Source organism: Carassius gibelio, chromosome B3 (genome assembly GCF_023724105.1).
Source record: "Carassius gibelio isolate Cgi1373 ecotype wild population from Czech Republic chromosome B3, carGib1.2-hapl.c, whole genome shotgun sequence".
In the NCBI taxonomy this organism is placed as follows: domain Eukaryota; kingdom Metazoa; phylum Chordata; class Actinopteri; order Cypriniformes; family Cyprinidae; genus Carassius; species Carassius gibelio.
Window position 1 is genome coordinate 2326319 of NC_068398.1, and position 28000 is coordinate 2354318.

General features: G+C 37.0%; 1 protein-coding gene across 4 annotated transcripts; it reads left to right on the plus strand.

Moving 5' to 3' along the window:
- The first annotated feature begins 3894 nt into the window (after positions 1-3894).
- LOC127952140 (uncharacterized) lies at positions 3895-27999 on the plus strand. 4 transcript variants are annotated; one of them, XM_052550454.1, is made up of 5 exons: positions 3895-4021; positions 21111-21211; positions 21454-23144; positions 23265-23286; positions 26138-27999. In XM_052550454.1, the coding sequence occupies exons 2-5, from the start codon at positions 21112-21114 to the stop codon at positions 27847-27849; spliced, it is 3525 nt and encodes a 1174-aa protein (XP_052406414.1). In that variant the 5' UTR covers positions 3895-4021; position 21111; the 3' UTR covers positions 27850-27999. The 4 variants fall into 4 exon arrangements, with proteins under 4 accessions (XP_052406414.1, XP_052406412.1, XP_052406413.1 ...); XM_052550452.1 differs by lacking the exon at positions 3895-4021 and adding an exon at positions 5852-6201; XM_052550453.1 differs by lacking the exon at positions 3895-4021 and adding an exon at positions 8090-8386.
- Position 28000: the final 1 nt, after the last annotated feature.

The window sequence follows — 28000 nt, forward strand, 5'->3', positions numbered from 1 at the left end:
TTCCTAAAAATGAGAAAGAAAATACAGGGTATTAAAACTGTATGAACTACAAATAAAGTCAGTATGTGAGGCTAAATAGATGTATTTTAGTCTGAAATAGGTAAGAAACACAAAGAACACAAAGAATGGCCTTCTCATCTGCCATAGTTGCAATTCTTGCATCATCAGAAAAGTGTGTTCAACACATCACCGTTTCTGTTTAAAAAACGTTGTGCAATGTTTTGTCGGGGCTGAACGCAGCCCTGGGGCATGTTCAAGTTAAAAACGGTGCGCAACATTTTGCTACGGTTTCCGTGTTGAACGTCACGTTTCCTGGAAACGGCGTGCACCGGTGTGCAACGGGGTTTGAGATGCGTTTTCTCTTGTTTGGTGGGTGTGTCAGAACTGCCGTCCAATCAGCAGCAACATGTATAAAGCATGCGGTATTAAAGTGAACTCGCACAATGGCTTCAAGGAAAATAATGTACAAATGTGTTCGTTGCAGCTCGGTATACGCAACAACTGAGGATATTAGAAGACATGTTTGTCGTAAGTTTAACTGTAAAAATATAGGATATCAACATAATGATGTAGTTGTTTATATTTTTCAGGGTTCCTACAGGTTTCTTCAAGTTAAATTCAAGTCTTTTTAAGACCTTTTAAAGTCCATTTATTAATAAAAATTAATACCTATTTCACGTCCCTACCAGCAAAGAAAAACAAAATCCTTGAACTTGTTTTCATTTATTTTTCAAATGTGGAATGGGTAAAAGATAAGCCAAGCAGGTGTGAAAAATAAAAACATTTCAGTAGGCCACAAGACAGTTTGCCGAACAATGTTAAGTTGTTTTTTAATAATAGCTAGCTACTTATTCCATGCTGGGAATATGTGGAACTGAGAGACCCCTGAACAATAAACATCGAAAATTAGAACTCAACAATACATTAAATTAAGAAACACAGTCAACTCCTCAGCTCTTCACTCAGGGCAGCAATCTCTTTATCAAGGACAGCCAGTTCCGTCAACTTCTCCTTTATCGTGACCGCAAGTAAACATTTTAGCGATTTCGGAGTCAGGGAACATGCATTTGAAAAGCTCTGAGATACCCTCATTTCCATTGTAGGACTGATGTTTAGCGATTGTGTTAAAAGTCCACAACACCTTGGCTTTCATTGTTGCGTGGACCCAAAAGCTGTGTGCAGATCCACTCTAGTTGCGGTCATAGCTGAAGGGTCTGCAGTGCTAGCAGCAAGCTGGCTATAAGGGGCCGTTCACATATCGCGTCTTTTGCGTGCTCAAGTTCATTATTTCCAATGTAGGCGCGCAGTATGCGCGTTCATAATGGAAGCGACGTGGTCGAGACGCCCACACACCGCATCGAGTTAAAAAATCTCAAGTTTTCAGAGAGCCGCAAGTGCACCGCAGGTCATGTGACAAGAACTAACCAATCAGCTTCATCCTTTCCCGTAACAACTTTGAAAGCTCAGCCAAAATGAAGGAACAGCTGATCATAGCTGTATATGGATTGCCATTTTAAAAATAAATTTAGTAGCAGAGCTACTGCGTGCGATTTTTAGTGCTGCAAATCCATTTATCCTTTGCTGAAATTTCTGTGTCTTCATGGAGAGTGCGCGTCATTGTTGCCTCAGGTGCGCTTCTGCCTGAGCCCTTTGGAAAGAAGGAGAAAGCGGTGCGCCTAGTGTTTTCCACGCGTTTTTAGGCGTGATATGTGAACGGCCCCTATTATTAGATCCTGCTGCCGCTTCAGGAACATTAGCAGCTAGCTGGCACTTGTTGGTTGAAACCATACAGTATATGGTTGAAACACGTAGGCGATGGAATTTGTTTTTATAAATTGAGAGCATTCATGTGCTTGGATTAGGGCTGGGAAAAACAATTATTTTTTAAACAATTAATCTAGCGATTATTTTTTCGATGCATCGATTAATCTAACGATTAGATTATTGCTCTTAAAATTACAAAATAAAAGAATGCATTACTTTGCACTTTATATATAAGAGATAGCATTCAATAAAACCTTGAAGCCTTGAAAACACATAGCTTACTGAACACATAGGGCCTAGCTTACTGAAAAAAAGTTCTTCTTTCAGCTGAAAATAACAACAACTTTATGTCTAGCGTTCCGCCCTTTTTCTAATTTCTATCGTGTCTATTGATTTTGGTTAATATGCATGAGGGAGAGAGAGAGAGAGAGCAAGACAACGCTCGTGTAGTTTGAAGACTGTGAGTGCGCGAGCGCGCATGAAACTTTGGTGTTTCGCCTTTTTTCTATCGTGTTTAATTATTTTGATTAATATGCACGAGGGAGAGAGAGAGCAAGAAGCGCTCGTGTTGTTTGAAGACTGTGAGTGCGCGCGCAGCCGGGGCTCTCTCTCGTACGCGCCCTGTCAGGCAAGCAGTCATTCTATTCTACATCACTCACCGATCAAATAAGGCTTTGACAGCCGCCAAAAAAAGATCAATGCAGAAAAACCCCTGGACTGGTTATATAACGTAGAATGGTGATCCGGCCATCGCGTATATTCAGCGCACATAAGGTAAACATTTTGCAAACGTTTTTTAGAGAAATAAAAACAGGTCGACGAATCGATGCGCATATTTTGCGTCGACGTATTTTTTAAACCAGGCTGTAAACATGTTTTTTTTCTGCTGTAAAGTTGGACATTTTAACATGGGGAGTCTATGGGACTGACTCTCTTCTGCAGCCAGCCTCAAGCGGCCAGTCGATGAATTGCAGTTTTAGTCACTTCCTTATTGGCTTCACGAGAGAGAGCGTGAGGTTTTTTCTCAATTACTGGTTCTGCCACTCTTTATTCATACTACGTCATTTAATCAAAATAATCGTGGTTGACAAATGAAACTTTTGAGGAAAATTACAATACATAGAAGTTACATACAGCACAATTTTTAAGACCCAGACATCAAAATTCAAGACTTTTTAAAGTCTTTTTAAGGTATTATTTCCAAATTAATAAATTCAATGCTTTTAAGGCTTTTTAAGACCCCGTGGGAACACTGATTTTTAGCTTCATTGCAAGTGTATGAAATTTGGTATAGAAATAAACAATGGTAATTTAAGTGCTTTTTAAAGTCAGTATGTGAGGCTAAATAGATGGCTCCGAAAATTCTTCACAAAGAACACAAAGAATGGCCTTCTCAGCTGCCATAGTTGCAACTCTTGCGTCATCAGAACAGTGTGTTAAACGCACCACCGTTTCTGTTTAAAAAACGTTGTGCAACGTTTTGTCGGGGCTAAACGCAGCCCTGGTCTGTCTTCACTCTGAGCTGGGTTAAAACTGTTAAAGCTAAAGTTATCATAACCTTAATGTTTTAAACTAACATTTATAATTCAAATTCAAAATGTTATTTGCTTTTAATGTATGTCATTATGTCCTTTTTTGAGCAATGTTCTTATACATATATTACACCAATATGTCAAGTCTGCATAGGAAAAGCAATTATTATACCAGCAAACTCAAAATTGGAGTAAAAATGAACAAACTAGTTTATAAATACATTTTATTGTAAGCTTGGATTATTATATTATTATATAGCCTAGTGTTTATTTACCGATAGACAGTCAAAAAGACAAATGAATCAATATTTTATTTATAACAGGGTTTTATTTATTTATAAAATAAGAACAAACCACAGATCCTCAACAAACAGGTACAAAAACACAGTGACAGAAATGTCAGAAATAGCGCATGGGTCTGTCACGTGATTAAGGAACGAGTCAAACTCGACCCGATACCCAAAAGACTCATGAGATGAACTAATCAATTCTCTTTCTGGCTCGAGACCGCCTTGGTATTGCGTATGGGTCTGTCACGTGATTAAGGAACCAGTCAAACTTGACCCGAGACCCGAAAGACTCATGAGATGAACTAATCAATTATCTTTCCGATTCAAGACTGCGTTAGTTTTGTGTATGGGTCTGTCACATGATTAAGGAATGACTTAAACCAAGTTCTTGTCAGATAAGAGGTGAGGTGAGCTAATCACAGACTGAAGACCCAGGTAAAGAATGAATATTTTTTTCTGTATCTTATAGCATTTTAGTTTTGTATTGTTTGTAGTGTGATCAACGTTTGCGTAAGTACTAGATGTGTTGGGGAGGTAGCACTTAATATTTTAATTACATTTTGCTAATATGAACGGAATGTCTTCTTATACATGTATTACACCAATATGTCAAGTCTGCCCAGGAAAAGCAATTATTATACCAGCAAACTCAAAATTGGAGTAAAAATTAACAAACTAGTCTATAAATGCATTTTATTGTAAGCTTGGATTATTATATTATTATATAGCCTAGTGTTTATTTACCGATAGACAGTCAAAAAGACAAATTAATCAATATTTTATTTATAACAGGGTTTTATTTATTTATAAAATAATAACAAACCACAGATCCTCAACAAACAGTTACAAAAACACAGTGACAGAAATGTCAGAAATAGCGTATGGGTCTGTCACGTGATTAAAGAACGAGTCAAACTCAACCCGAGACCCGAAAGACTCATGAGATGAACTAATCAATTCTCTTTCCGGCTCAAGACCGCGTTGGTATTGCGTATGGGTCTGTCACGTGATTAAGGAACGAGTCAAACTCGACCCGAGACCCGAAAGACTCATGAGATGAACTAATCAATTCTCTTTCCGATTCAAGACTGCGTTAGTTTTGTGTATGGGTCTGTCACGTGATGAAGGAATGACTTAAACCCGAAGACTTCTTGTTAGTGATGGGAAGTTCGATTCTTTTCCGCGAAACGGTTCTTTCGGATGGTTCGATTCAATAAACCGGTTGAAAAAAACGGTTCAGCGGTTCTTTTACGCTCGACGTAATGACGTCATTGGTGATGACGTAATGGCGTCACATCTATCAAACATTCAAATATATAAAGTCAGTAATTATAACTTTAGTCAGTTAAAAACCTCATAATCATGAAAAGTTTACATTTGAGTTTTGCAACAACACCCAAATACAGTAACAGCAATAATGTGCATATGAGGATGTAAGTCTTGAAGATATAAAGTAAATAAATTAGGTGTTATCAGCGCAGAAACCATGATCCACTCACTAAACCTAATCCATTGCGATGTATTTGTTATTAAATGAATTTACATTTCGCCAGATTGCCCTTCATCCAAGCACTCGGATTACCCGCGCTCATAACATTAGCACAGAATCAGAATCAATCACCAAAAGAATCACTTCGGTTCAGACATGCTGTGATTCAGTTGGCGTCACGCTGAATCGCGCATGCGCAGTATAATCAGCTCCTCGGTTTTAGAATCGAACGTGTCCGAAAGAAATGGTTTTCGGTTCAGTGTACTGATGATCCAAAAACCGATGCAACCGGTTCTTGACTCGAGAACGAGAATCGCTCTAACCGGCACGTGCTGCAGTTCAGTATCACCAGCTGCTCTACTGTTCATGTTCTGTTTACTACAATCTCAATTTGTGAATGTGTCATCATTAACTATAAATACAGTACAGATATTTCATAAATCATCCCTTATTCCTATTAAACACAGTCTTTAGAGTCTTAATTATTGTCCAACTTCCCTGAAAACCCATTTGGCCTATACATTATATACAATATACAGATTGGAAACATTCATCTAAAAAAAATAATAATAATCAAAATAAAATATAGTTATTTTATCACACGTTCCGATGTTTAACAAAATACTTAAAAAATTACACGCATGCGCAGTATCATCAGTTCATCGGTTCTCAAATCGGACGCGTCCGACAGAAACGATTCTCGGTTGAGTGTACTGGTGATCCGAAAACCGGAGCAACCGGTTCTTGACTCGAGAACGAGAACTGCTCCAGCAGTGGGCGTGTTCGTTCATTATCTGGCTCGGCTCGGTGTTCATCTTCAGTTCTCTCTTCACAGCAGTTCAGTCGGTGTACTGTTTGAGTAAATGAATTACTCCGGGATATTGGTTTATTCTGACTCAGAGGGAGTGTCAGTCACGTTAAAAAAGTTAACAGCTTAAGTAATTTGTGGATTAATGCTTATTGGAGAAGTGAACCGTTTCAAAAGATTCAGTTCGATTTGGTGAACTGGTTCAACCGGTTCACTAAGAAGAACCGGTTAAATTGAACGATTCGTTCACGAATCGGCCATCACTTCTTTCTTGTCAGATAAGAGGTGAGGTGAGCTAATCACAGACTGAAGACACAGGTAAAGCATGAATATTTTTTTCTGTATCTTATAGCATTTTAGTTTTGTATTGTTTGTAGTGTGATCAACGTTTGCGTAAGTCCTAGATGTGTTGGGGAGGTAGCACTTAATATTTTAATTACATTTTGCTAATATGAACGGAATGTCTTCTTATACATGTATTACACCAATATGTCAAGTCTGCCTAGGAAAATCAATTATTATACCAGCAAACTCAAAATTGGAGTAAAAATGAACAAACTAGTCTATAAATACATTTTATTGTAAGCTTGGATTATTATATTATTATATAGCCTAGTGTTTATTTACCGATAGACAGTCAAAAAGACAAATTAATCAATTTTTTTGTTTATAACAGGGTTTTATTTATTTATAAAATAATAACAAACCACAGATCCTCAACAAACAGTTACAAAAACACAGTGACAGAAATGTCAGAAATAGCGCATGGGTCTGTCACGTGATTAAGTAACGAGTCAAACTCGACCCGAGACCCGAAAGACTCATGAGATGAACTAATCAATTCTCTTTCCGGCTCAAGACCGCGTTGGTATTGCGTATGGGTCTGTCACGTGATTAAGGAACGAGTCAAACTCGACCCGAGACCCGAAAGACTCATGAGATGAACTAATCAATTCTCTTTCCGATTCAAGACTGCGTTTGTTTTGTGTATGGGTCTGTCACGTGATTAAGGAATGACTTAAACCCGAAGATTTCTTGTTAGTGATGGGAAGTTCGATTCTTTTCCACAAACTGGTTCTTTCGGACGGTTCGATTCAATAAACCGGTTGAAAAAAACGGTTCAGCGGTTCTTTTACGCTCGACGTAATGACGTCATTGGTTATGACGTAATGGCGTCACGTCTATCAAACATTCAAATATATAAAGTCAGTAATCATAACTTTAGTCAGTTAAAAACCTCATAATCATGAAAAGTTTACATTTGAGTTTTGCAACAACACCCAAATACAGTAACAACAATAATGTGCATATGAGGATGTAAGTCTTGAAGATATAAAGTAAATAAATTAGGTGTCATCAGCGCAGAAACCATGATCCACTCACTAAACATAATCCATTGCGATGTATTTGTTATTAAATGAATTTACGTTTCGCCAGATTGCCCTTCATCCAAGCCCTCGGATTACCCGCACTCATAACATTAGCACAGAATCAGAATCAATCACCAAAAGAATCACTTCGGTTCAGACATGCTGTGATTCAGTTGGCTTCACGCTGAATTGCGCATGTGCAGTATAATCAGCTCCTCGGTTTTAGAATCGGACGTGTCCGAAAGAAATGGTTTTCGGTTCAGTGTACTGATGATCCAAAAACCGATGCAACCGGTTCTTGACTCGAGAACGAGAATCGCTCTAACCGGCACGTGCTGCAGTTCAGTATCACCAGCTGCTCTACTCGTGTTCATGTTCTGTTTACTACAATCTCAATTTGTGAATGTGTCATCATTAACTATAAATACAGTACAGATATTTCATAAATCATCCCTTATTCCTATTAAACATAAGAGTCTTTAGAGTCTTAATTATTGTCCAACTTCCCTGAAAACCCATTTGGCCTATACATTATATACAATATACAGATTGGAAACATTCATAAAAAAAAAAAAAAAAATCAAAATAAAATATAGTTATTTTATCACACGTTCCGATGTTTAACAAAATACTTAAAAAATTACACGCATGCGCAGTATCATCAGTTCATCGGTTCTCAAATCGGACGCGTCCGACAGAAACGATTCTCGGTTGAGTGTACTGGTGATCCGAAAACCGGAGCAACCGGTTCTTGACTCGAGAACGAGAACTGCTCCAGCAGTGGGCGTGTTCGTTCATTATCTGGCTCGGCTAGTTGTTCATCTTCAGTTCTCTCTTCACAGCAGTTCAGTCAGTGTACTGTTTGAGTAAATGAATTACTCCGGGATATTGGTTTATTCTGACTCAGAGGGAGTGTTAGTCAAGTTAAAAAAGTTAACAGCTTAAGTAATTTGTGGATTAATGCTTATTGGAGACGTGAACCGTTTCAAACGATTCAGTTCGATTTGGTGAACTGGTTCAACCGGTTCACTAAGAAGAACCGGTTAAATTGAACGATTCGTTCACGAATCGGCCATCACTACTTTCTTGTCAGATAAGAGGTGAGGTGAGCTAATCACAGACTGAAGACCCAGGTAAAGAATGAATATTTTTTTCTGTATCTTATAGCATTTTAGTTTTGTATTGTTTGTAGTGTGATCAACGTTTGCGTAAGTACTAGATGTGTTGGGGAGGTAGCACTTAATATTTTAATTACATTTTGCTTATATGAACGGAATGTCTTCTTATACATGTATTACACCAATATGTCAAGTCTGCCTAGGAAAAGCAATTATTATACCAGCAAACTCAAAATTGGAGTAAAAATTAACAAACTAGTCTATAAATACATTTTATTGTAAGCTTGGATTATTATATAGCCTAGTGTTTATTTACCGATAGACAGTCAAAAAGACAAATTAATCAATATTTTATTTATAACAGGGTTTTATTTATTTATAAAATAATAACAAACCACAGATCCTCAACAAACAGTTACAAAAACACAGTAACAGAAATGTCAGAAATAGCGTATGGGTCTGTCACGTGATTAAGGAACGAGTCAAACTCGACCCGAGACCCGAAAGACTCATGAGATTAACTAATCAATTCTCTTTCCGGCTCAAGACCGCGTTGGTATTGCGTATAGGTCTGTCACGTGATTAAGGAACGAGTCAAACTCGACCCGAGACCCGAAAGACTCATGAGATGAACTAATCAATTCTCTTTCCGGCTCAAGACAGCGTTGGTATTGCGTATAGGTCTGTCACGTGATTAAGGGACGAGTCAAACTCGACCCGAGACCCGAAAGACTCATGAGATGAACTAATCAATTCTCTTTACCGATTCAAGACTGCGTTAGTTTTGTGTATGGGTCTGTCACATGATTAAGCAATGACTTAAACCAAGTTCTTGTCAGATAAGAGGTGAGGTGAGCTAATCACAGACTGAAGACCCAGGTAAAGAATGAATATTTTTTTCTGTATCTTATAGCATTTTAGTTTTGTATTGTTTGTAGTGTGATCAACGTTTGCGTAAGTGTTTTGGGGAGGTAGCACTTAATATTTTAATTACATTTTGCTAATATGAACAGAATGAACGAAATGACTCGAAAAAAGATTCGTTCATTTTGCTGAACGAGACACAAAAGTCCCGAGTCGGTTAAATGATCCAAACTTCCCATCTAAATGTATTTACATGTTAATGTATTAATCTAAATTTATTTACACTGTTAATTAAAAATGTAAAGAAACTGAAATTAAGTTGGTTGTTACTACTATTTAAGTTATGTAATTGTGTTTGCAACCATAGAACACTGATTTTGCAAAATTCTTCCTTAATACAGATAAAGGAGGCAGAATTTAATTCAATCTTTGTGTATTTTATTTACAGACACGGCTAAAAAACATTACATGTGAGAATAGACATTACAAAATCTTTTGGAAAACAAAAAAAAACATTTACATATTAGAGCTCAGTCTCATGACCAGTGTGGACAGTGTCCGGTGATGGAGGTGTATTCACAGGATCTTCCATCTCAGGTGCAGGTGTAGGGTCTGACAGCAACAATACAAAGCAATTGTGTCATATCACAACCTCTATTCCTAAGGAATCCAGATAAGCCTATACACAGGGGGCGACATACACTACCGTTCAAAAGTTTGGGGTCAGTAAGATTTTTTAAATGTTTTTAAAAGGAGCATCTTCTGCTCACCAAGGCTGCATTTATTTAAATATATATATATATAATTTTAAACTATTTTATTCCTGTAATCAAAGCAGGATCACACTCCAACATATCATAGGCAGGTTTGCCTGCAAACCCAGTCACCAAATAAATTGCAATGTTGCCAAGATGTACAACATTTCAAACTGATTAACGTTATGCTTTAGTACATTGGTAACTTAAGCTCATTTTCTAGCCATGTCATGCTAGTTAACAGTTAACATTACAGAGAGTAATTGTAACTTACCTTTGTGAAAATGTTTTGAACACACACCATCATGTGTGGTGGAGTGTTATCGAAGGTAATCTTGGCCTCTTTACCGCTGCTATCCATGCCATTCGTCGCCTTTTTGTCACCTCTGAAACATGGCTTGTACTATTATTTTTCCACGCTGGAAAACGATAAAAGGATATTCCGTTCTTAAGCTTTATGCCACTTCTTTCGTGAGAACGACTATTGCAGTTTATAACACAGCAGGTAGACGGGATCTTTAACACTCAGTTCTTCCCTCCATGCAAAGGAGTCTGGCGCCTAATGTTTGTGCCGCGGATTCCCAAAATGCTTTGCGTTCACCACTGGGAATACGTCATGATGACGACACATTAGCGATCTCTATAGTCTGTCGGCGGCCTCCCTCTATGTCACCTACAGCGTCAGGCACGATTCTGGTGTGTAAAGACAGAGAAAACGCGAGGCAGCCGCCACGCTCCTGACACGCAGCAGAGACGCCACGCAGCAAGTGTGTCACCGAACTGCTCACCTCTCGTCAGCATGCTCATCTTGGCTCATTGCTTTCTGAGGACGCAGCGCGGGCTGAACACGTCACAACGTAAACTTAATATAAAACTCTTTTCCCCAAAACTTAAACAAATAAAGTACAACCCTAAATTATCAAGTTTTCGTGAACAACTCATACAAAATAAATACATGAAAATTGAAAGGAAGGATCATTAGGTAAATACATTTCACAAAAATGTACCAAATTTATTAGCATTTTAGAGAGTTGAATGAGGGATTGTCAGTCTAAATTCCACCACGGGGGAAATACAGGCCAGAAACTAACATTAATTCAATATCTGTCTTTTCAACATTGAAAAGCACCGAATTGTTAACATTTATCCAATGTAATTTAGCACTGAATTTTCGACCTCAAGCAAAATGATGATTCTGATGGAATTTCAACATTGAATCAGTGTCACCTTGCTATCTGGGACAGAAATGGCATCTCTAAAAGAGGAGGCTACATAAATTTGTAGAGAGTTTTTTTTTTTTCATATCCACAAATGCATTTTTATTGGAGCTGTACAATTTTAAATGGTAGTTTTCATTTAATTGTAGTTTTAACATTTACATGTTACCATTGACCAAATCTCTCTCTCTCCCTCTATCTCTCTCTGTAAAGATAGATAGATAGATAGATAGATAGATAGATAGATATTGATCTGAAATATTTATAGTTGAACATGAATAAACTGATTTTATTATGTACAAGTTATATGACAAACAACAAGCAATGAAATGAAGGTCTGGCATACTCTTTTTAGACTGTGCAAAAAAATAAGACAAAATTAAATATAAATATGAAATATCTGAATAATTAAGAAAAAAAAGTTTAAAAAAAAATCTCTTTCACACTCGTGGTGTTTATCAAATCACTTACTCTAAAGAGAATTTATCAAGCTGGATGACACACCTCCATCTTCTTAAGTTCTTCATGTTCATCTGTGTAAATAAAAAGGAGTAAATTAGTATTATATTGAATTGAAAATGTATACAGCTACAAAATCTTTATTTAAAAATAAATTAATTAATTACTTCAGTGAAGTCAAACTTCTCTCCCAGAACAACATACAGTTCATTCTTTAATATTCAGAGGAACACAAAAATCAATTTGCAATCACATCACTGTTGCAAATGTCCACTTTTAAAGTATGAAAATAATTTATCCACACAACACATACTTTAGTCAAAAAAAAAACCTTACAGGATAGTGATCCTTTGGGTTTGCATAGAGGTCACCAGGTCACTTAAATGTAACTTCTGCCCACACAGACTTGAACTTTCTGTAACACAAAGTTTACACATATTTTTTTTGTTTATTTGTTTTTTCCACAATGACAAAATAATTTCTACACCTTTCTATACTGTTGATATGTAATGTTTTAAAATGATGACCAGCTTTGTTACAGTCAAGCATAATCAGTTAGGAGTTTTAACTAAGACTCATTCTTATGGAACACTGTACCAAATATATTAAAAGTTTGAATTTATCATTTAAATACCAGTGCAATTATAATAAAAATACATACATATTTTAAGTAACATTAGTTACAATACCTGCTTATGGTCTTCAGTGTCCATAATCTGCAGCGTACATCCTAGATATGTTTTGCAGAAATATTTCACACAAAAGAGTAAGACACAATAAAGATGTAATTTATCTGTACTACTAATGCTGTCTTCACGTGCTTACGAATAATCATAAATACAAGTTTCCAAGGTAAAAATTACACATGAATGTCCTCCCATTTTCAAATTTGAATGCAATGAGCTCGTGATCACGATTTAACTACGTCAAGACTAAAACATCAACCTCCAAGATAGTTTTTCACGACTTGTAATATGTTGTACAAGTCTAAAAACTGTTTAACAAACTTGCCCCTTCAAACTCGTCTTTCTTTGGGCTGAAAAGCCTATGGAATGTTGTCGACTTCTGTTTTGGCAATTCGCAGAGTAGTATGAAGCTGGATTTGCAGCGTGCATTACCACCATGACATTAAATAAACCAATCAAAAGACTCTGGAGGTTTGTACAGCCCACTTGGAGCTGGCTCCGACCTTCCGTTTATACACATCTCAATCCCATAGACTCCCCATGTTAAAACATATATGCTATATCAATCCAAGTACACAATATATATAGGCAAAACTGTTAAACTAGGTTATTTACAAATCATCCAAACAGCTAACAAAATTTCTAATGCTGCATTCAAGTCCTCCTGGGAAGTTCGTACTTCGGAGTTGACAAGTCATAGTTAAGAAGTCGTGTGCATTCAAGTCAGTTTAGTTGGCACAAGATGGTGGTGAATGTTCTCTTAATAAATTACAAGAAAATACAACAGGTTTTGTTAACTGCTGATAGAAAAAGAATAGCAAAGAATTTTCAGGTCAGGTGTGATTTTGCGCTTTTTATTAGGGCCCGAGCACCGAGGTGCGAGGACCCTCTTGTATCTGCTTTGTTTTTTATTAGGGCTCAAGCCTGGAGGGCGAGAGCCCTATTGTTTTCCTTAGGATTATTTTTTTTTTTTTTTTTCTTTATTCTTCTAATTTTTTTCCAAGGTTTCGGGGGCTTTTGGGGTCCTTAACATACTCAAAAACTCTTGAAAATTGGCACACACCTTGGAACCTGCGGCCATTAGGGCCGGGCAGAGTCTGATACACGGGCGTGGCACAGGGGCTCTACAGCGCCCCCTGTAGTACTGAGGGCCATATATCATGCATACTTGCACGTATACATATGAAACTTGGTACATATATATAACTCATCAAACCAAACAACTTTCACACTGCATGTCATAAGCTCCGCCCAACAGGAAGTTGGCTATTTAGGGTTTTATGAAAAACACATGCTCTGGAATTTGATATACTCCTCTGAGGAACTCCACCCGTTCACCACAAAACTCGGTGAACACGATCTCAAGACATTGGGGATGCTAAATTGCGAAGAGATTTTTGATATCTCGAACGGTTTGCCCGTAGCGAGGCGTTGAAATTATGGCGAGAAATGAGAAACAGGAAATGTCTAATAACATCCACATACATTTCCTGAATTTGATCAAACTTAATTTGTTTGTTCGTTGTATGATACCGATCGTATATATGTGACTATTAGGAGTCAAAGTTATAGCGCCACCAACTGGCAGCAGGAAGTGAATCATTTTCAAAACTCTTTGAATTCAGCATCTTATTTTTACTCGATTTGCTTCAAACTTCATCAGAATAATGACAAAACACGGCCGAAGAAAATCTGTTGTGGGGATATTGATATCTAATATAGTGTTGCCATGGCAACGTGTCAAACTTGAATGTTCTGTTCTGATGATTTTTAGGCAGACAACAAGCTCAGATTTACATGAAACTCGAAACAGATATCAGTATTAAAGATAGCTAAACCATGGCAAAAGCTTTGAAAAGGGCGTGGAAGAGGCACTCTATAGCGCCACCTTTTGTCAAAAGTGGGGGGGTTAGTTTTAGCTACAGACACCAAACTTGGTACATAAATTGTTCTTATCAAGACGGACAACTTTCTAATTCACAGTCATAAGCTACGATCAACAGGAAATCGGCTATTTTGATTTGAATGTGTATTTTTGAGATTTTACAGTTGTAAAATTAATGAATACTCCTCACAGGGGAAGTACACTATACACACAAAACTTTGTCTACATGAAGAAAAAACATCGAGGAACTTAAATTGCGAACAGATTTTGGTTAGCTTGAACGGTTTTGTCGTGGTGATTTTTTGAAATGACAGTAAAAAGTGAAACATTAATCGTCTTCTATTTTTAAATTGCAGCTTCCAAACCTTTAAAAAACATTTTTCATTTAGAAAACCAGTGATTCTGAGGAAATATGCATAGTTTCATGACTTTACAGCGCTGTATGATTAAAAGAAAATTAAAAAACTGTCAGACATCTGATCTCACTCTGTCACTCTGTTTGAGGAATGTATGAGTGCTGACTGTGTGTGTGTGTGAGTGTGAGTGGGGGAGGGGTGTGAGCTGAGTGGCAGACAGACAGAGAGAGAGAGAGAGAGAGAGAGAGAGAGACTTAAACATCTCTTTAATCACCAGAAAAAAAAAACTGTTTTTTAAATTGTTATTTTTTTGTTGTTGTTGCTAATTGTGCTGTTTTCATTACAGCTTAAGAAATATCTTAGGCCTTATCCTTTTCTGACAGTTTCAGGGATTAAAAAAAATCCTAAAAAACCTTATTTGTGCTGCAAATAATAATTTCAAACTCATTTGATACTGACCTCTGACACCCTGTGACATGACATTTATTTGAATTTACATAATCTCAAGGATGTAACAGTAAAACTGTTCAGCTCACAGATGAAGACTAAGCTTTAATGCAAGCAGAACTATTTCACAAATGCTTATAGGTTAATGAAATCATAACAAAACACTTTTAAATTATTTAAGGATTTGGTAACACTTTAAAATAATGTCTCAATTGTTAACATTAGTAAATGCATTGGTAACACTTCATAATAGCTGCAATTCTTAGCTAAGCATTAGTAAATAGTCAGTTCATGCTTTATATAGCCTTCTCCCAAAATTCATATTTTAGTAAGCATTTTATAAATACAGCTATAATTAAATTGTTCATGGTTTATATGCACATTTATTTTGAGGAGATTAAAGGCTGTAATCTCCCTAAAAAAAATGTAAAATAAAAAATAAAATAAATAAAATAAACAAACACAGAACTCATAAATATTTATTTCAAGATGCAATAAAAGAAAACTGTACACTTGAATTTATATATATATATATATATATATATATATATATATATATACACACACACAATTGCATAAGTTTATATTTAAAAATGTTTAGCAAGTGTACAGCTAATAATAATAATAATGCATTTTATTTAGTTTTAGCTACAGACACCAAACTTGGTACTTAAATTGTTCTTATCAAGACGGACAACTTTCTAATTCACAGTCATAAGCTACGATCAACAGGAAGTCAGCTATTTTGATTTGAATGTGTATTTTTGAGATTTTACAGTTGTGAATTAATGCATACTCCTCACATGGGAAGTACACTATACACACCAAACTTTGACTACATGAAGAAACAACATCGAGGAACTTAAATTGCGAACGGATTTTGGTTAGCTTGAACGGTTTTGACGTGGTGATTTTTTGAAATGACAGTAAGAAGGGAAACATTAATTGTATTGTATGTCTAAATTGCAGCTTCCAAACACTTCAAGGCATGTTTTCATACAGAGATCAAATCATTATGAGGAAATATGCATAGTTTCATGACTTTACAACACTGTATGGATAAAAGAAAAGAAAAAACTGTCAGACTTCTCAACTGACATGATCTCACTCTGGCCACTCCGTCTGTGTGAGGAAAGGGAGGGGGAGAGGGAGGGGGAGTGTGAGTGTGAGGGGGTTGGTGACTGTGAATCTTTGGTGACTGACAGTGTGTGTGGATTGTAGGGAGGGGCTGTCTGGCAGAGAGAGAGAGAGAGAGAGAGAGAGAGAGAGAGACCTAATCATTCATTTAATAATCAGGAAAAAAAATCTATATTTTAAATTGTTATTGTTTTTGTTGTTGCTAATGGTGGTGTTTTTTTCCTTTCATTACAGGTTAAGAAATCTCTTAGGCCTTATCCTTTTCTGACAGTTTTGGGGATTTAAAAACATCCTAAGAAGCCTTATTTGTGCTGCAAATTATAATTTCAAACTCATTTGATACTGACCTATGACAACCTGTGACGTGACATGACATTTATTAATCTCATGGATGTAACAGTAAAACTCTTCAACTGACAGATTAAGCTGCAATGCAAGCAAAACTATTTCACAAATGCTTATAGGTCATTAAAATCATTACAAAACACTAATAAATTATTAAAGGGTTTGGTAACACTGTATAATAATGTCTAATTTGTTAACATTAGTAAATGCATTGGTAACACTTTATAATAACTGCACTCATTAGCTAAGCATTAGTAAATAGTTCATGATTATAAAGCCTTTTCCCTTAATAATAGTCATTATTAAGCAGGAATACATCTCTAATTACATTGTTCTTGGTTTAAAAGCACATATATTACAAAGGAGATTAAAGTTTCAGTTGTCTTATAAAATAAATCAATAAACACAACCCAGTTTGATTCAGAATTCAGAAATATTTATTTCAAGATGCAATAAAAGGAAACTGTACACTTGAAAAGGTTTTGAGCGATTCTTGAAGGACTAGCATCACCTTCACTTGTACGATGGTTTGAGGAATATATCTTCCAGATAGTACCGCCGCTCCCTATATGCAGAGTATGCAGTCTTCGTAGAGCACCAACTCCCAGAGGGGGCACCAGTTGCTCAAAAAAAACAAAACAAATATGCGCCATTCTCCCATCCGCGTTCGCGACCACTCAATAGCATTTGGGAAGAAAGACTTGTAGTCACAAAACAATTGTAATGTGTTCATATAGGTGTCAGCTACAATGCACACCTTATACATTTTTTATACATTTTAAAATAAAGTGTTACTAAAGTTATATATATTGTTCTGTGTATGTGATTTCAAAGTCTAGATTGGTCGGATTAACCCTTTAACTGCCACATCCCTTAAAACTTGATTGTCAGAGGGTTACTGTAAATGCTTATGCCCGCTGGGCACAGTTTTCCCGATGCCACCAGGGTGGCGTTGCACTGATGGCTTGAGCCCGACATCGCTGCTTGCAGCTATATTTATTATTATTCTTCTTCTTCTTCTTCTTCTCCCGAATGAATCGCATTTTTGAGGGCTTTAACATGCTCAAAAAGTCATGAAACTTTGCACACTCGTCAAACCTGGTGAAAATTTTCGTCTGATATAGGATTCAGAAGAGGGTGTGGCAAAATGGCTCGACAGCGCCACCTATACCAAGAAAATCAACAGCCTTCCAGCTATGTTTCACGTACATGCACGAAAATTGGCACACATATGTAACACACCAATACCTACAAAAAAGACTCTTGGAGCGAAATTCTAAACCCAACAGGAAGTCGGTTATTTTTAATATTATGAGCATATTTTGTGTAATTTTGATCATTTCCATGTGTTGTATTTTAACGAACTCCTCCTAGAGAGTTCTTCAAATCAACACCAAATTTGGTATGCCTAATCTAAAGGCCTTTGCGATGTTAAATTGCGAAGATCCTGACTTTTCGTTGAAGGGCGTGTCCGTGGCGGCCTGGCGAATTTCGATGATTCGCCATGAAAAATGAAGTTGCTATAACTCACACATACAATGACCAATCTGCCCCAAACTTCACATGTTTGATGAGACTCCAAACCTGAACAGATTGACATGCCCATATTCAGTTATAGTCATAGCGCCACCTATTGGCAACAGGAAGTGACATATTTTACGCTGCGACGAACTACCCCTAGAAATTTTATGACATCAATGTCTTTTTTGTGGTCAGTCTAATCTAAAGGCCTGTGCGATGTTCAGTTGTGAAGATCTTGAGTTTTCGTTAAAAGGCTTGTTCATGGCGCCGCGACGAAGTTCGATGTCTCGCCATGCGAATAAAAGATGTTATAACTCAGGCATAAGATGTCGGATCTTCCCCAAACTTCACATGTGTGATAAGAGTCCTGGCCTGAACAGATCTTCAGGCCAATATTCCACCGGGTGAAGCAGAATGGCTCTATAGCGCCACCTATACACTTTCAACGGAGTGCGCCTCGAGCTATGTTTCACATACATGTACAAAAATTGGTACACACATGTAACACTCCAATACCTACAAAAAAGTCTCTTGGTACGAAATCCGGATCCCAACAGGAAGTCGGTTATTTTGAATTTTCCCTTCAAAATTGGTGTTGTTTTTGCCATTTTCAGGGGTTGTACTTTAACGAACTCCTGCTAGAGATTTATTCAGATCAACACCAAACTTGGTCAGTGTAATCTAAAGCCCTTTGCGATAATAAATTGCGAAGGACTTGAGGTTTCGTTAAAGGGCGGGTCCATGGCGGCCTGACAAATTTTGATGTTTCGCCATGAAAAAGGAAGTTGCTGTAACTCAGACATACAATGTCCAATCTGCCCCAAACTTCACATGTTGGATAAGACTCTTGACCTGAACAGATCTACATGCCAATATTCAGTTATAGTCATAGCGCCACCTATTGGCAACAGGAAGTTACATATTTTACACTGCGACAAACTACTCCTAGAAATTTTATGACATCAATGTCTTTTTTGTGGTCAGTCTAATCTAAAGACCTGTGTGATGTTTAGTTGTGAAGATCTTGAGTTTTTGTTAAAAGGCGTGTCCATGGCGCCGTGACGAAGTTCGATGTCTCGCCATGGGAATAAAAGATGTTATAACTCAGGCATAAAATGTCCGATCTTCCCCAAACTTCACGTGTGTGATAAGGGTCCTGGCCTGAACACATATGAAGGCAAATATTCCATTGGGTGCAGCAAAATGGCTCGATAGCGCCACCTATACACTTTCAACGGAGTGCATATGCACTTTCAACGGAGTGTGCCTCGAGCTATGTTTCACGTACATGTACAAAAATCGGTACACACATGTAACACACCAATACCTACAAAAAAGTCTCTTGGTACGAAATCCGAATCCCAACAGGAAGTCAGTTATTTAGAATTTTCTCTGCAAAATTGGTGTTGTTTTTGCCATTTTCAGGGGTTGTACTTTAACTAACTCCTCCTAGAGATTTATTCAGATCTTCACCAAACTTGGTCAGTGTAATCTAAAGGCCTTTGCATTGTTAAATTGCAATGATCTTGAGGTTTCGTTAAAGGACGTGTCCATGGCGGCCTGACAAATTTCGATATATTGCGATGAAAAGGAAGATGCTGTAACTCAGACATACAATGTCCAATCTGCGCCAAACTTCACATGTTAGTTAAGACTTCTGCCCTTAACAGATCTACATGCACATATTCAGTTATAGTAATAGCGCCACCTGCTGGCAACAGGAAGTGACATGTTTTAGGCTGCGACAAACTACTCCTATAATTTTTTTGAGATTAACATATATTTTGTGGTCAGTCTAATCTAAACGCCTGTGCAATGTTAACTTTTGGAGATCTTGAGTTTTTGTTAAAGGGTGTTTCCATGGCGCCATGACAAAATTTGATGTCTTGCCACAGCAAGAGAAGTTGTTGTAACTCAAGCATAAAATGTTCAATCTTCCCCAAACTTCACATGTTTGATAAAAGTCCTGGCCTGAACACATCTGAAGGCCAATATTCCATTATAATGATAGCGCCACCTGCTGGCAACAGGAAGATTGGCACATATATGGGATATACTTTGATATATTCAACTTATATTTAGGACATTAAATGCATATTTCTCAACGTTCACCTTTTTACTAAAGCCACACGATGGCGGTGAGCCCGGGTGCGAGGGCCCGTTCATCGCTGCTTGCAGCTTTAATTTATTTTTATAATTTATAAAGCCACTTTAATTTGAATTGCATAAAACGTATTAATTGTAAATGTTAATTGTAATATTGCAATCCTGTCTATCTGTTTCAACAAAAAAAATGCTGTCAACAACAGACGTTATATCCATCAAGCCATCGTTTCTGTCATGTTTCTCATTGACACACCCCCAACTCATAAACTCAGAGCTTAAAGAAAATTCTGAGTTTCCCACTCGTAATTACGACTTTGTGGTGGCATTGATGTGCATTTACCTCGTAAATACAATGTATTCGATATAGTATTTAATATAGGCTATAGGGAATTGCACGCAACACACATTGATCTTTTTGTTATTTTGATTTTTAATGACCTGCCCCACAAATAAAGTGCCAATTTCTTTACATGCCTCAACCCGCGGGTTATGAAACGACCCACGCATCATTAGGTGATAGCCTTGCTACAGTTGCTGATAACATCATCTAGTGTTGTGGCTGTGTATTGAAGAATGTTGGCAGCATAAATATAAAAACAATCAATCACATACGAGTAGAACAAACAATCATGCTGCAGTTAAAGAATGAAGGCAGGCGTTAATAAAGCAATATTCACAAGATAAAGACAAAGAGTGTCTTTAACAAACTTTTTGACAAAAACTTTTGCATTCTTCGCATGACAGTGTCATGAAATATTTACTAACCTCATTAATGCGGAGTAGCAGACATGTCAAAAATGAATAAAACCTTTATAAATGACTACTATCCTAAAAAGGGTCTAGAACTGACCCGGTACAAACCCATCTTTATTCTTTCTTCATTCTCTTTTAATACATTACGTGCAAGTTCACATTGACTGTAACCTCACTAACTCCTGTTTTCTGATCTGATTGTGTGTAGTATGGAGTCAGTGGGAGTGAATCTGATTGAAACAGCTGCTCTTGGGAGACCGTTCCAGCTCGGCATGCTGTATGACTGCAGAAAAGATGAGTTAATAGCAGGTACCAACACCCAACAGCCTTTACAGAGAGATACTTAAAGAAGATAATAACACTACCATCTATTTAATACAAGTGCATAATCTAATAAAAATAACAATCTAAACTAATAACCCCATAAAAGACACTTTGAAATGGAGAAGGAATATGTCAAAACTCTGTGAGTGTGAAAAAATAAATGTGCACATGGAATAAAATATTTTATTTATACAGCTGTTTAGTTAAAACACTTTTTCCTCCCACAGGAATCAGATTTTGGAATAAAGAACAGCTGGAGCAGAATATTTGTGCTCGTCCCCAGATTAATACAAATTTCACTGTCACAGCTTCAGACTCCATTAAAGACAAATCTAAGTTACTAAATATTGAAGGAGCACTGAACCTGAGTGTTTTAGGTGGACTCGTCCAGGTTCGTGGAGCAGCAAAGTATCTCAAAGACACCAAGACGTCTTTCATCCAGCAGAGACTGACGCTACATTATCATTCATCCTGCGAGTTTAAAGAACTGACCGTGAATCAGCTGCCTCCTGAAAACATTCCTGATGATGATAATGCCACACATGTAGTAACAGGAATCCTGTATGGAGCAGATGCCTGCTTTGTGTTTGACAGACAAGTTTCTTCAGATGAGGAGAAAAGAACAGTAAAAGGAGAAGTTAAAATGGCTGTGGAGAAACTGATGGATATCATTTCTGCAAATGCAAATGCAAATGCTGACCTGGACATGAATGACATCGAGAATACTGAATTCAAAAACTTCACTTGTACGTTTTATGGTGACTTCCAGCTGCCGTCTAACCCAACCACTTTTGAAGATGCGATGAAGGTTTTTGCTGATCTTCCAAATCTTCTGAAAGATAACCAAAAGCTGGCGGTTCCTCTGAGAGTTTGGCTTTATCCTCTTCACAAACTTCACTCAAGAGCTTCAAAACTTCAGAAAGACATCAGCATGGATCTAATCCAAGAAACTGAATCAGTGATTGAGAGTTTAAATACAGCTGAGATGAAATGCAGTGATCTTCTTGAAGACTCTCCTGCTGCAGCTTTTGCTGCATTTCATGATAAAATACAGCAAATGAAGCAGAACTGCTACAAGTACAAGTTGAGACTCATGAAGAAGCTCTGCTCTGTGCTGCCAAACATCCGTGGAGACGTGATGAAGGAAACAACACTGAATGATCTTCTTCAAGAACACGAAGAATCTCCATTCAATGATAGAGACCTCACAGAATGGCTGAAGGAGAGAGAAAGAGAGTCTGAGATCATTAAATCAGTCCTCAGACAGCTGGAGGATTACGGTGCACAGGTGGAAGACAACATAGATGCCATCATGATGGATCTGGAGGTCGGGAATCTGGTCAGTTACACGTTCACATCTCTGGACTGCTCAGACATCATCCTTCAGAAACAAAAGATCTATCTGAATTCTTCAACAAAAGAAGAAAAGGTAGAGATAAGCCCTGATATCAAGCAAAAGTCTTGGCTCACTGCCAAGATCCAGAAGACCATGAGGAGAAACTTGGAGATATTTAAGAGCTTGATTGATTCAAAGGACTGTAAACCTGCAAAGTTTATCATGTCCTCCAAAGAAATGGTGAATAATCCTGGTTCCTGTATTCTGCTGTATGAAAGTGAATGTGAAGACGCTGTGTGCTTTACTCCTCCATCCAAACCAGTCTGTCCAGTCACTTTAGAGGTCAAAGGTCAGAGTGTGGTCCTGAAGGTGGTTCCTCCATCATGTCCTGCTACAGTGGAGCTCAGATTACTGTATAAAGTGAAGCAGGACTCAGTCTGGAGATCTGAAGCTGTGCTGAAGGATCAACACACAGTTACTCTGACTGATCTGAGATCAAGAGCTGAGTATGAGATCAAGTGTGCAGCGCTGGGGAAGCTCAACTACACCAGAGAGAGCGACGTGATCACAGTCAACACACAGGTACGAAGAAATACCAGCTTATAGCAGCTTTATCAGATAGTGTCATGAGCACTTTATACATAACTTCTCTTACTGTTAGTGTCAGGACAGTTTTTGATCAGTATCAAATGTGTTTTTCAGAGCGATATGAGGAGCAGTGCAGGTGAGTCATATACTTTATGTTTACCTGATATTTAATCACATCTTATATCACACAAGTCTTCACCTGCTAAATACAATAAATATGTGTGGTAGACAGAAAGAGTTAATATGTTATATTGATGTCATATGATCATGGTAAAGTGTAACGGGATTATGTGGCAATGGGAATATCAGTCACCTGTTCAGCGATAGATACTAGGGAGGGGAGGTGAACTGGGACGATGGTCAGGGTTTATTCTGGCAAACCGTTTACCAATCACGTTTCTCAGTCGGCAAAGCAATGTGTGGTACACGCCTCTACCAACACATGATAGGTGACTCGCTAAGCACAGTGTTTTCTCTGCACTATCATAGAAAATATGAGGTTTGAAAAGTTAAAAGTACACACAAACAGATATTAAACAAGTTTCAGTCAAATATTTATGGTTTAGGCCTATAACAAAACCCAGTGTTAAAGCAGGACACAAACAGTTATATCTGGAACATTAGAATACTGTAGAGGCTTTCCATTATGTGCTCACTTCTGCGACTTCATCGCAGGGGATAAAGAAAAATATAAATAAGATTTTTTTTTGTGACCACATGGATAGTTCTGTCCAACAACAGTATAACATGATATAAGAAAAATCAGAGATGGTTTAAATGTCCTTTGAAATACCGCTAAACCCTTGTTTTGGTATGGTGGAAATTTTAAGTAGATAATTAATTATTAAATAATTATATATATATATATATATATATGAAAAACAAGCAGTTAGAAAACAAATGAACACTGCAAGTGACAGAAGGTCAAGTTTTATTTTTTTTTATAAAAAATTAATAAAAATTAATAAAAATAGATAAAATATAATTAGAAAAGACAGTGATAGAGTTCGAGGGTCAAAGAAAGATGGAAGAGATGTGTTTTTAGATATTTCTTGAAGATACATGTGCATTACTGCATGTAAAATATATTTAGCTTCGCAATATAACAATTTTCAAGGTAACAATGTAATTACAAAGGCAATGGTTGACATACTGTAATAATGCTTGTAATAGTATTTTACCTGACAGTTAATGTAACAGTTAAATATATGACACTTTCATTATAGTAAATTTATAGAATAGAGCAGCTTTTTTGCACAGCTCTATGTTGAAGTTTAAGATCTAGCAATACACACTTACAACCAGTTCTAGTGCACATGTAAACAAACATGCAAACAAACAAACAAAGTTACATATTTACATTATTTTTAGTTACATTGCAATCTGTACAAATAAAACAAATTAATTTATTCCTTGTGTTATGTCTAATCCTTACCATCAGCTAATCTATTGCTGTGTGCCATTCTTCAGATATTAATTACTGATGTAGTATCAGGGTTAAAATTTAATTACGCTCAGTAGGCCTACTGTAAATCCATGGCTTTAAAGTCAGATCTGGTCAGAATTGGCTGGAGGACGGTGAGCTGAATTCTGCTGCCTAATTCCTTTAGGTTGGAAAGGCTGCAAGTGGAAAATTACATTCAGCAACTATGTATTGATAGGAAAATAACTAATGACTTTAAGATAATTACAGATTTTTGTGCTAAGTTCTTTAATGATTCATATTCTTCCAAATTCTGCCAGCAGAATTTTTTGATTCTTAATTGTCACATAAGATAAATGAATAGCCTAAAGAAGACTGTCATCTTTATTATGAATTAGCATATATCTCAGTCATTTTTTCATTTAATATTGAAATCTGACAAATGAAATATCCATTTATCTCACGAATTTACTTCAAACCTGCTCTCGCTTACTAGAAATAAACCAGAGATGATTCTATCATTGTCAGAAATTTTATTTCCTATTAGGGGCAAAAAAAAGATGTATAAACCATTTAATCATATTAGGCATTCTGTCATTCTTAATGTTAACTTCTTAAATGATAATGTTAAATTAGAATACATGTAATATAACAATATAAATCAGTATTAATTAAGCCTTCAGAGATAGAAGCTGCTTTTAGATGTATTAGGCCTGTTTATAGTTTAATGCTGATCAGACGGCTGTACATGCATTTACATCATTTGCATCATTTTCAGAATGATTTTTTCAAAATGATGAAATATAAAAGCATTGACAGCCAATCAGAATCAATCCTGCTATAACTAGCTTGATAATTTAAAGTGGCATACGAGCGTGTGTTTAGAATAAACAGACAATATAATTTGCTGGTGTGGACGCTAATATAGTTTTCTTTATAGTTATAATTCCTGGTGTGAATGTGGCTTTAGTCTCTCAGTGGCTTTACATAAACACAAAGTAACTGCTATATAATGTAAACAAAGATTATTCACAGTGGAAGCATTAAAAGGATCGAGCAGCTGGGATTGGAAGTGAAATCTCTGGCACAAAAGGTTTCCTTGCCTCCACTGAGCCACAGAAGGATGTTGAACCCAATTGTCAGACAATATTTTAGGTTGAAATCAAAATAATTTATTTAAAAAAGGAAAAAGGGTAAAAAAAAAAAAATCCCTTTTCCCAAGAAAACCAAAAACACAAGAATATCCAGACCAAAAATTATACAAAGGAAAAACCCAAAAGGAGAAACAAGGATCTCTAAAAACTTGATTCTTAAAATAGCAAAAATAAACGCAGATAAACTATTTTAAAAGGCACATAATTAAGCTTCATTGAACAAGAGCAAACTTACAGCAGCAAATGGCTTTGAAACAACAATAGAAACTTTTGTTGCACTACATTACCTGTCAAGTTAGAAATTATTCAGTTACAACTGATACAGTTTTAATTCATTTGACATTTTAATGATTTTGCAGAGGGTTGCACATAAAGATACCAATTAATTTGTTTCCTTTTCCTATAACCAGAGATGGAGAAAGGACAGAAAATGACAACTAGACCTGGGGTTGCACATGATATAAAGAACAACTTGAGCAGAAAAATAGAAGGTGGAAGCAATGAAAACCTACCCTTGTTTAAACTCAATCTGGATGAAACATGGCAGAACAGTGATGGATTCTGCAGAAGAAGCACATTTGGGAAAAACATCACAAAAGAGAACAAGACCATTATAATGATCGGAGCCACAGGTGCAGGAAAAACCACTCTGATTAACAGCATGATCAACTACATTATGGGAGTGGAGTGGGAAGATGACTTTCGGTTTGTGCTGATAGATGAAGGAAAGCAGAAATCTCAGGCTGAAAGTCAGACATCAGAGATCACAGCATACCAGATTAATTATATGGATGGTTTCCGGGTCCCATATTCTTTGACCATTGTGGACACACCAAGCTTTGGTGACACCAGAGGAATCTCACATGACCAGAAAATCACAGCACAGATTCAGGAGTTCTTCTCTGCACGTGGAGGGATCGACTGCATTGATGCTGTGTGTTTTGTAGTGCAGACTTCATTTGCCCGTCTAACAGACACACAGAACTATATCTTTGACTCCATTCTTTCCATATTTGGGAAGGACATTGCTCAGAACATCCTTGTGCTGGTCACCTTTGCAGATGGGAAAAGACCTCCTGTTCTCGAGGCCATCAAAGTCGCTGATGTGCCCTGCTCTACCACTGAGTCTGGAGATCCTCTACACTTCAAGTTCAACAACTCTGCTCTGTTTTCCCCCAATAACAGATCTGAAGATGACGAGGAGTCTGACTGTGAAAACTTTGATGAAATGTTCTGGAAGTTGGGTTTTTCCAGCATGAAGAAATTCTTCACATCCCTTATAACAATGAAAACCCAGAGCCTGTCTCTCACACAGAAGGTATTAAAAGAGCGTCAGCAGCTAGAAGTGTATTTGCAGGGTCTCCAGCCCCATATCATTGCTGGTCTGAAAAAACTGGATGAAATCAAGAAGAGAAGAGCTGCTTTGGAGCAGCACAAGGCTGAGATGGCTGCAAAAAAGGATTTTGAATTTGAATTAGAAGTAACTGTCCCAAAACAGATTGAAAACAAAACTAGCTACTACTTAACCAACTGCCAAAAATGTCACTTCACATGTTATGATAAATGTGAATATGCAAATGACGGTGATAAATATAAGTGCATAGTTTTTAAAGATGGAAAGTGCACTGTCTGTCCAGGAAAGTGTGTCTGGAATGTGCACTTTAATCAGAAGTACAAATGGGATTATGTCACAGAAAAGAGAAAGGAAACTTATCAGGATTTAAAAAAGCGATTTGAGGATGCGCATGGACAGGTCATGTCAAAAGAAAAGATCTTGGAAGAGCTTGAAAAGGAGTTTCAGGTTGTCCAGGATATTGTGACTGAACTAATAGAGAAATCTCAAAAGTCCTTGGAGCAGCTTCAGGAAATTGCCCTCAAACCCAATCCTCTGTCGACCCCCGACTACATTGATCTGATGATTGAGTCTGAGAAACAAGAGGCTAAGCCTGGATTTCAAGATCGCATTCAGTCTTTAAGAGAAGTCAGGGAGAAGGCAGAGATCATCAGTAAGGTTTCCACAGGAAGAGTGCTTCTAGATGATTGGAAGGATTACAAACCTGAAATAAGAAAAAGAGAAAGATCCTTTAATTCAAGGTTCCTGTTCAATAATGTAAAGGATTAAATTCCGGAAAAAAAATAAGCAGGAAATGAAATATAATACAAATCAATAAAATACAAATTTGATTTCTAAAAAACATTTAAAACAACTGCATTTGATCAAAGTGCTTTCCAACATCATTAATGACAAAACAATTACATACAGTCAGACAAAA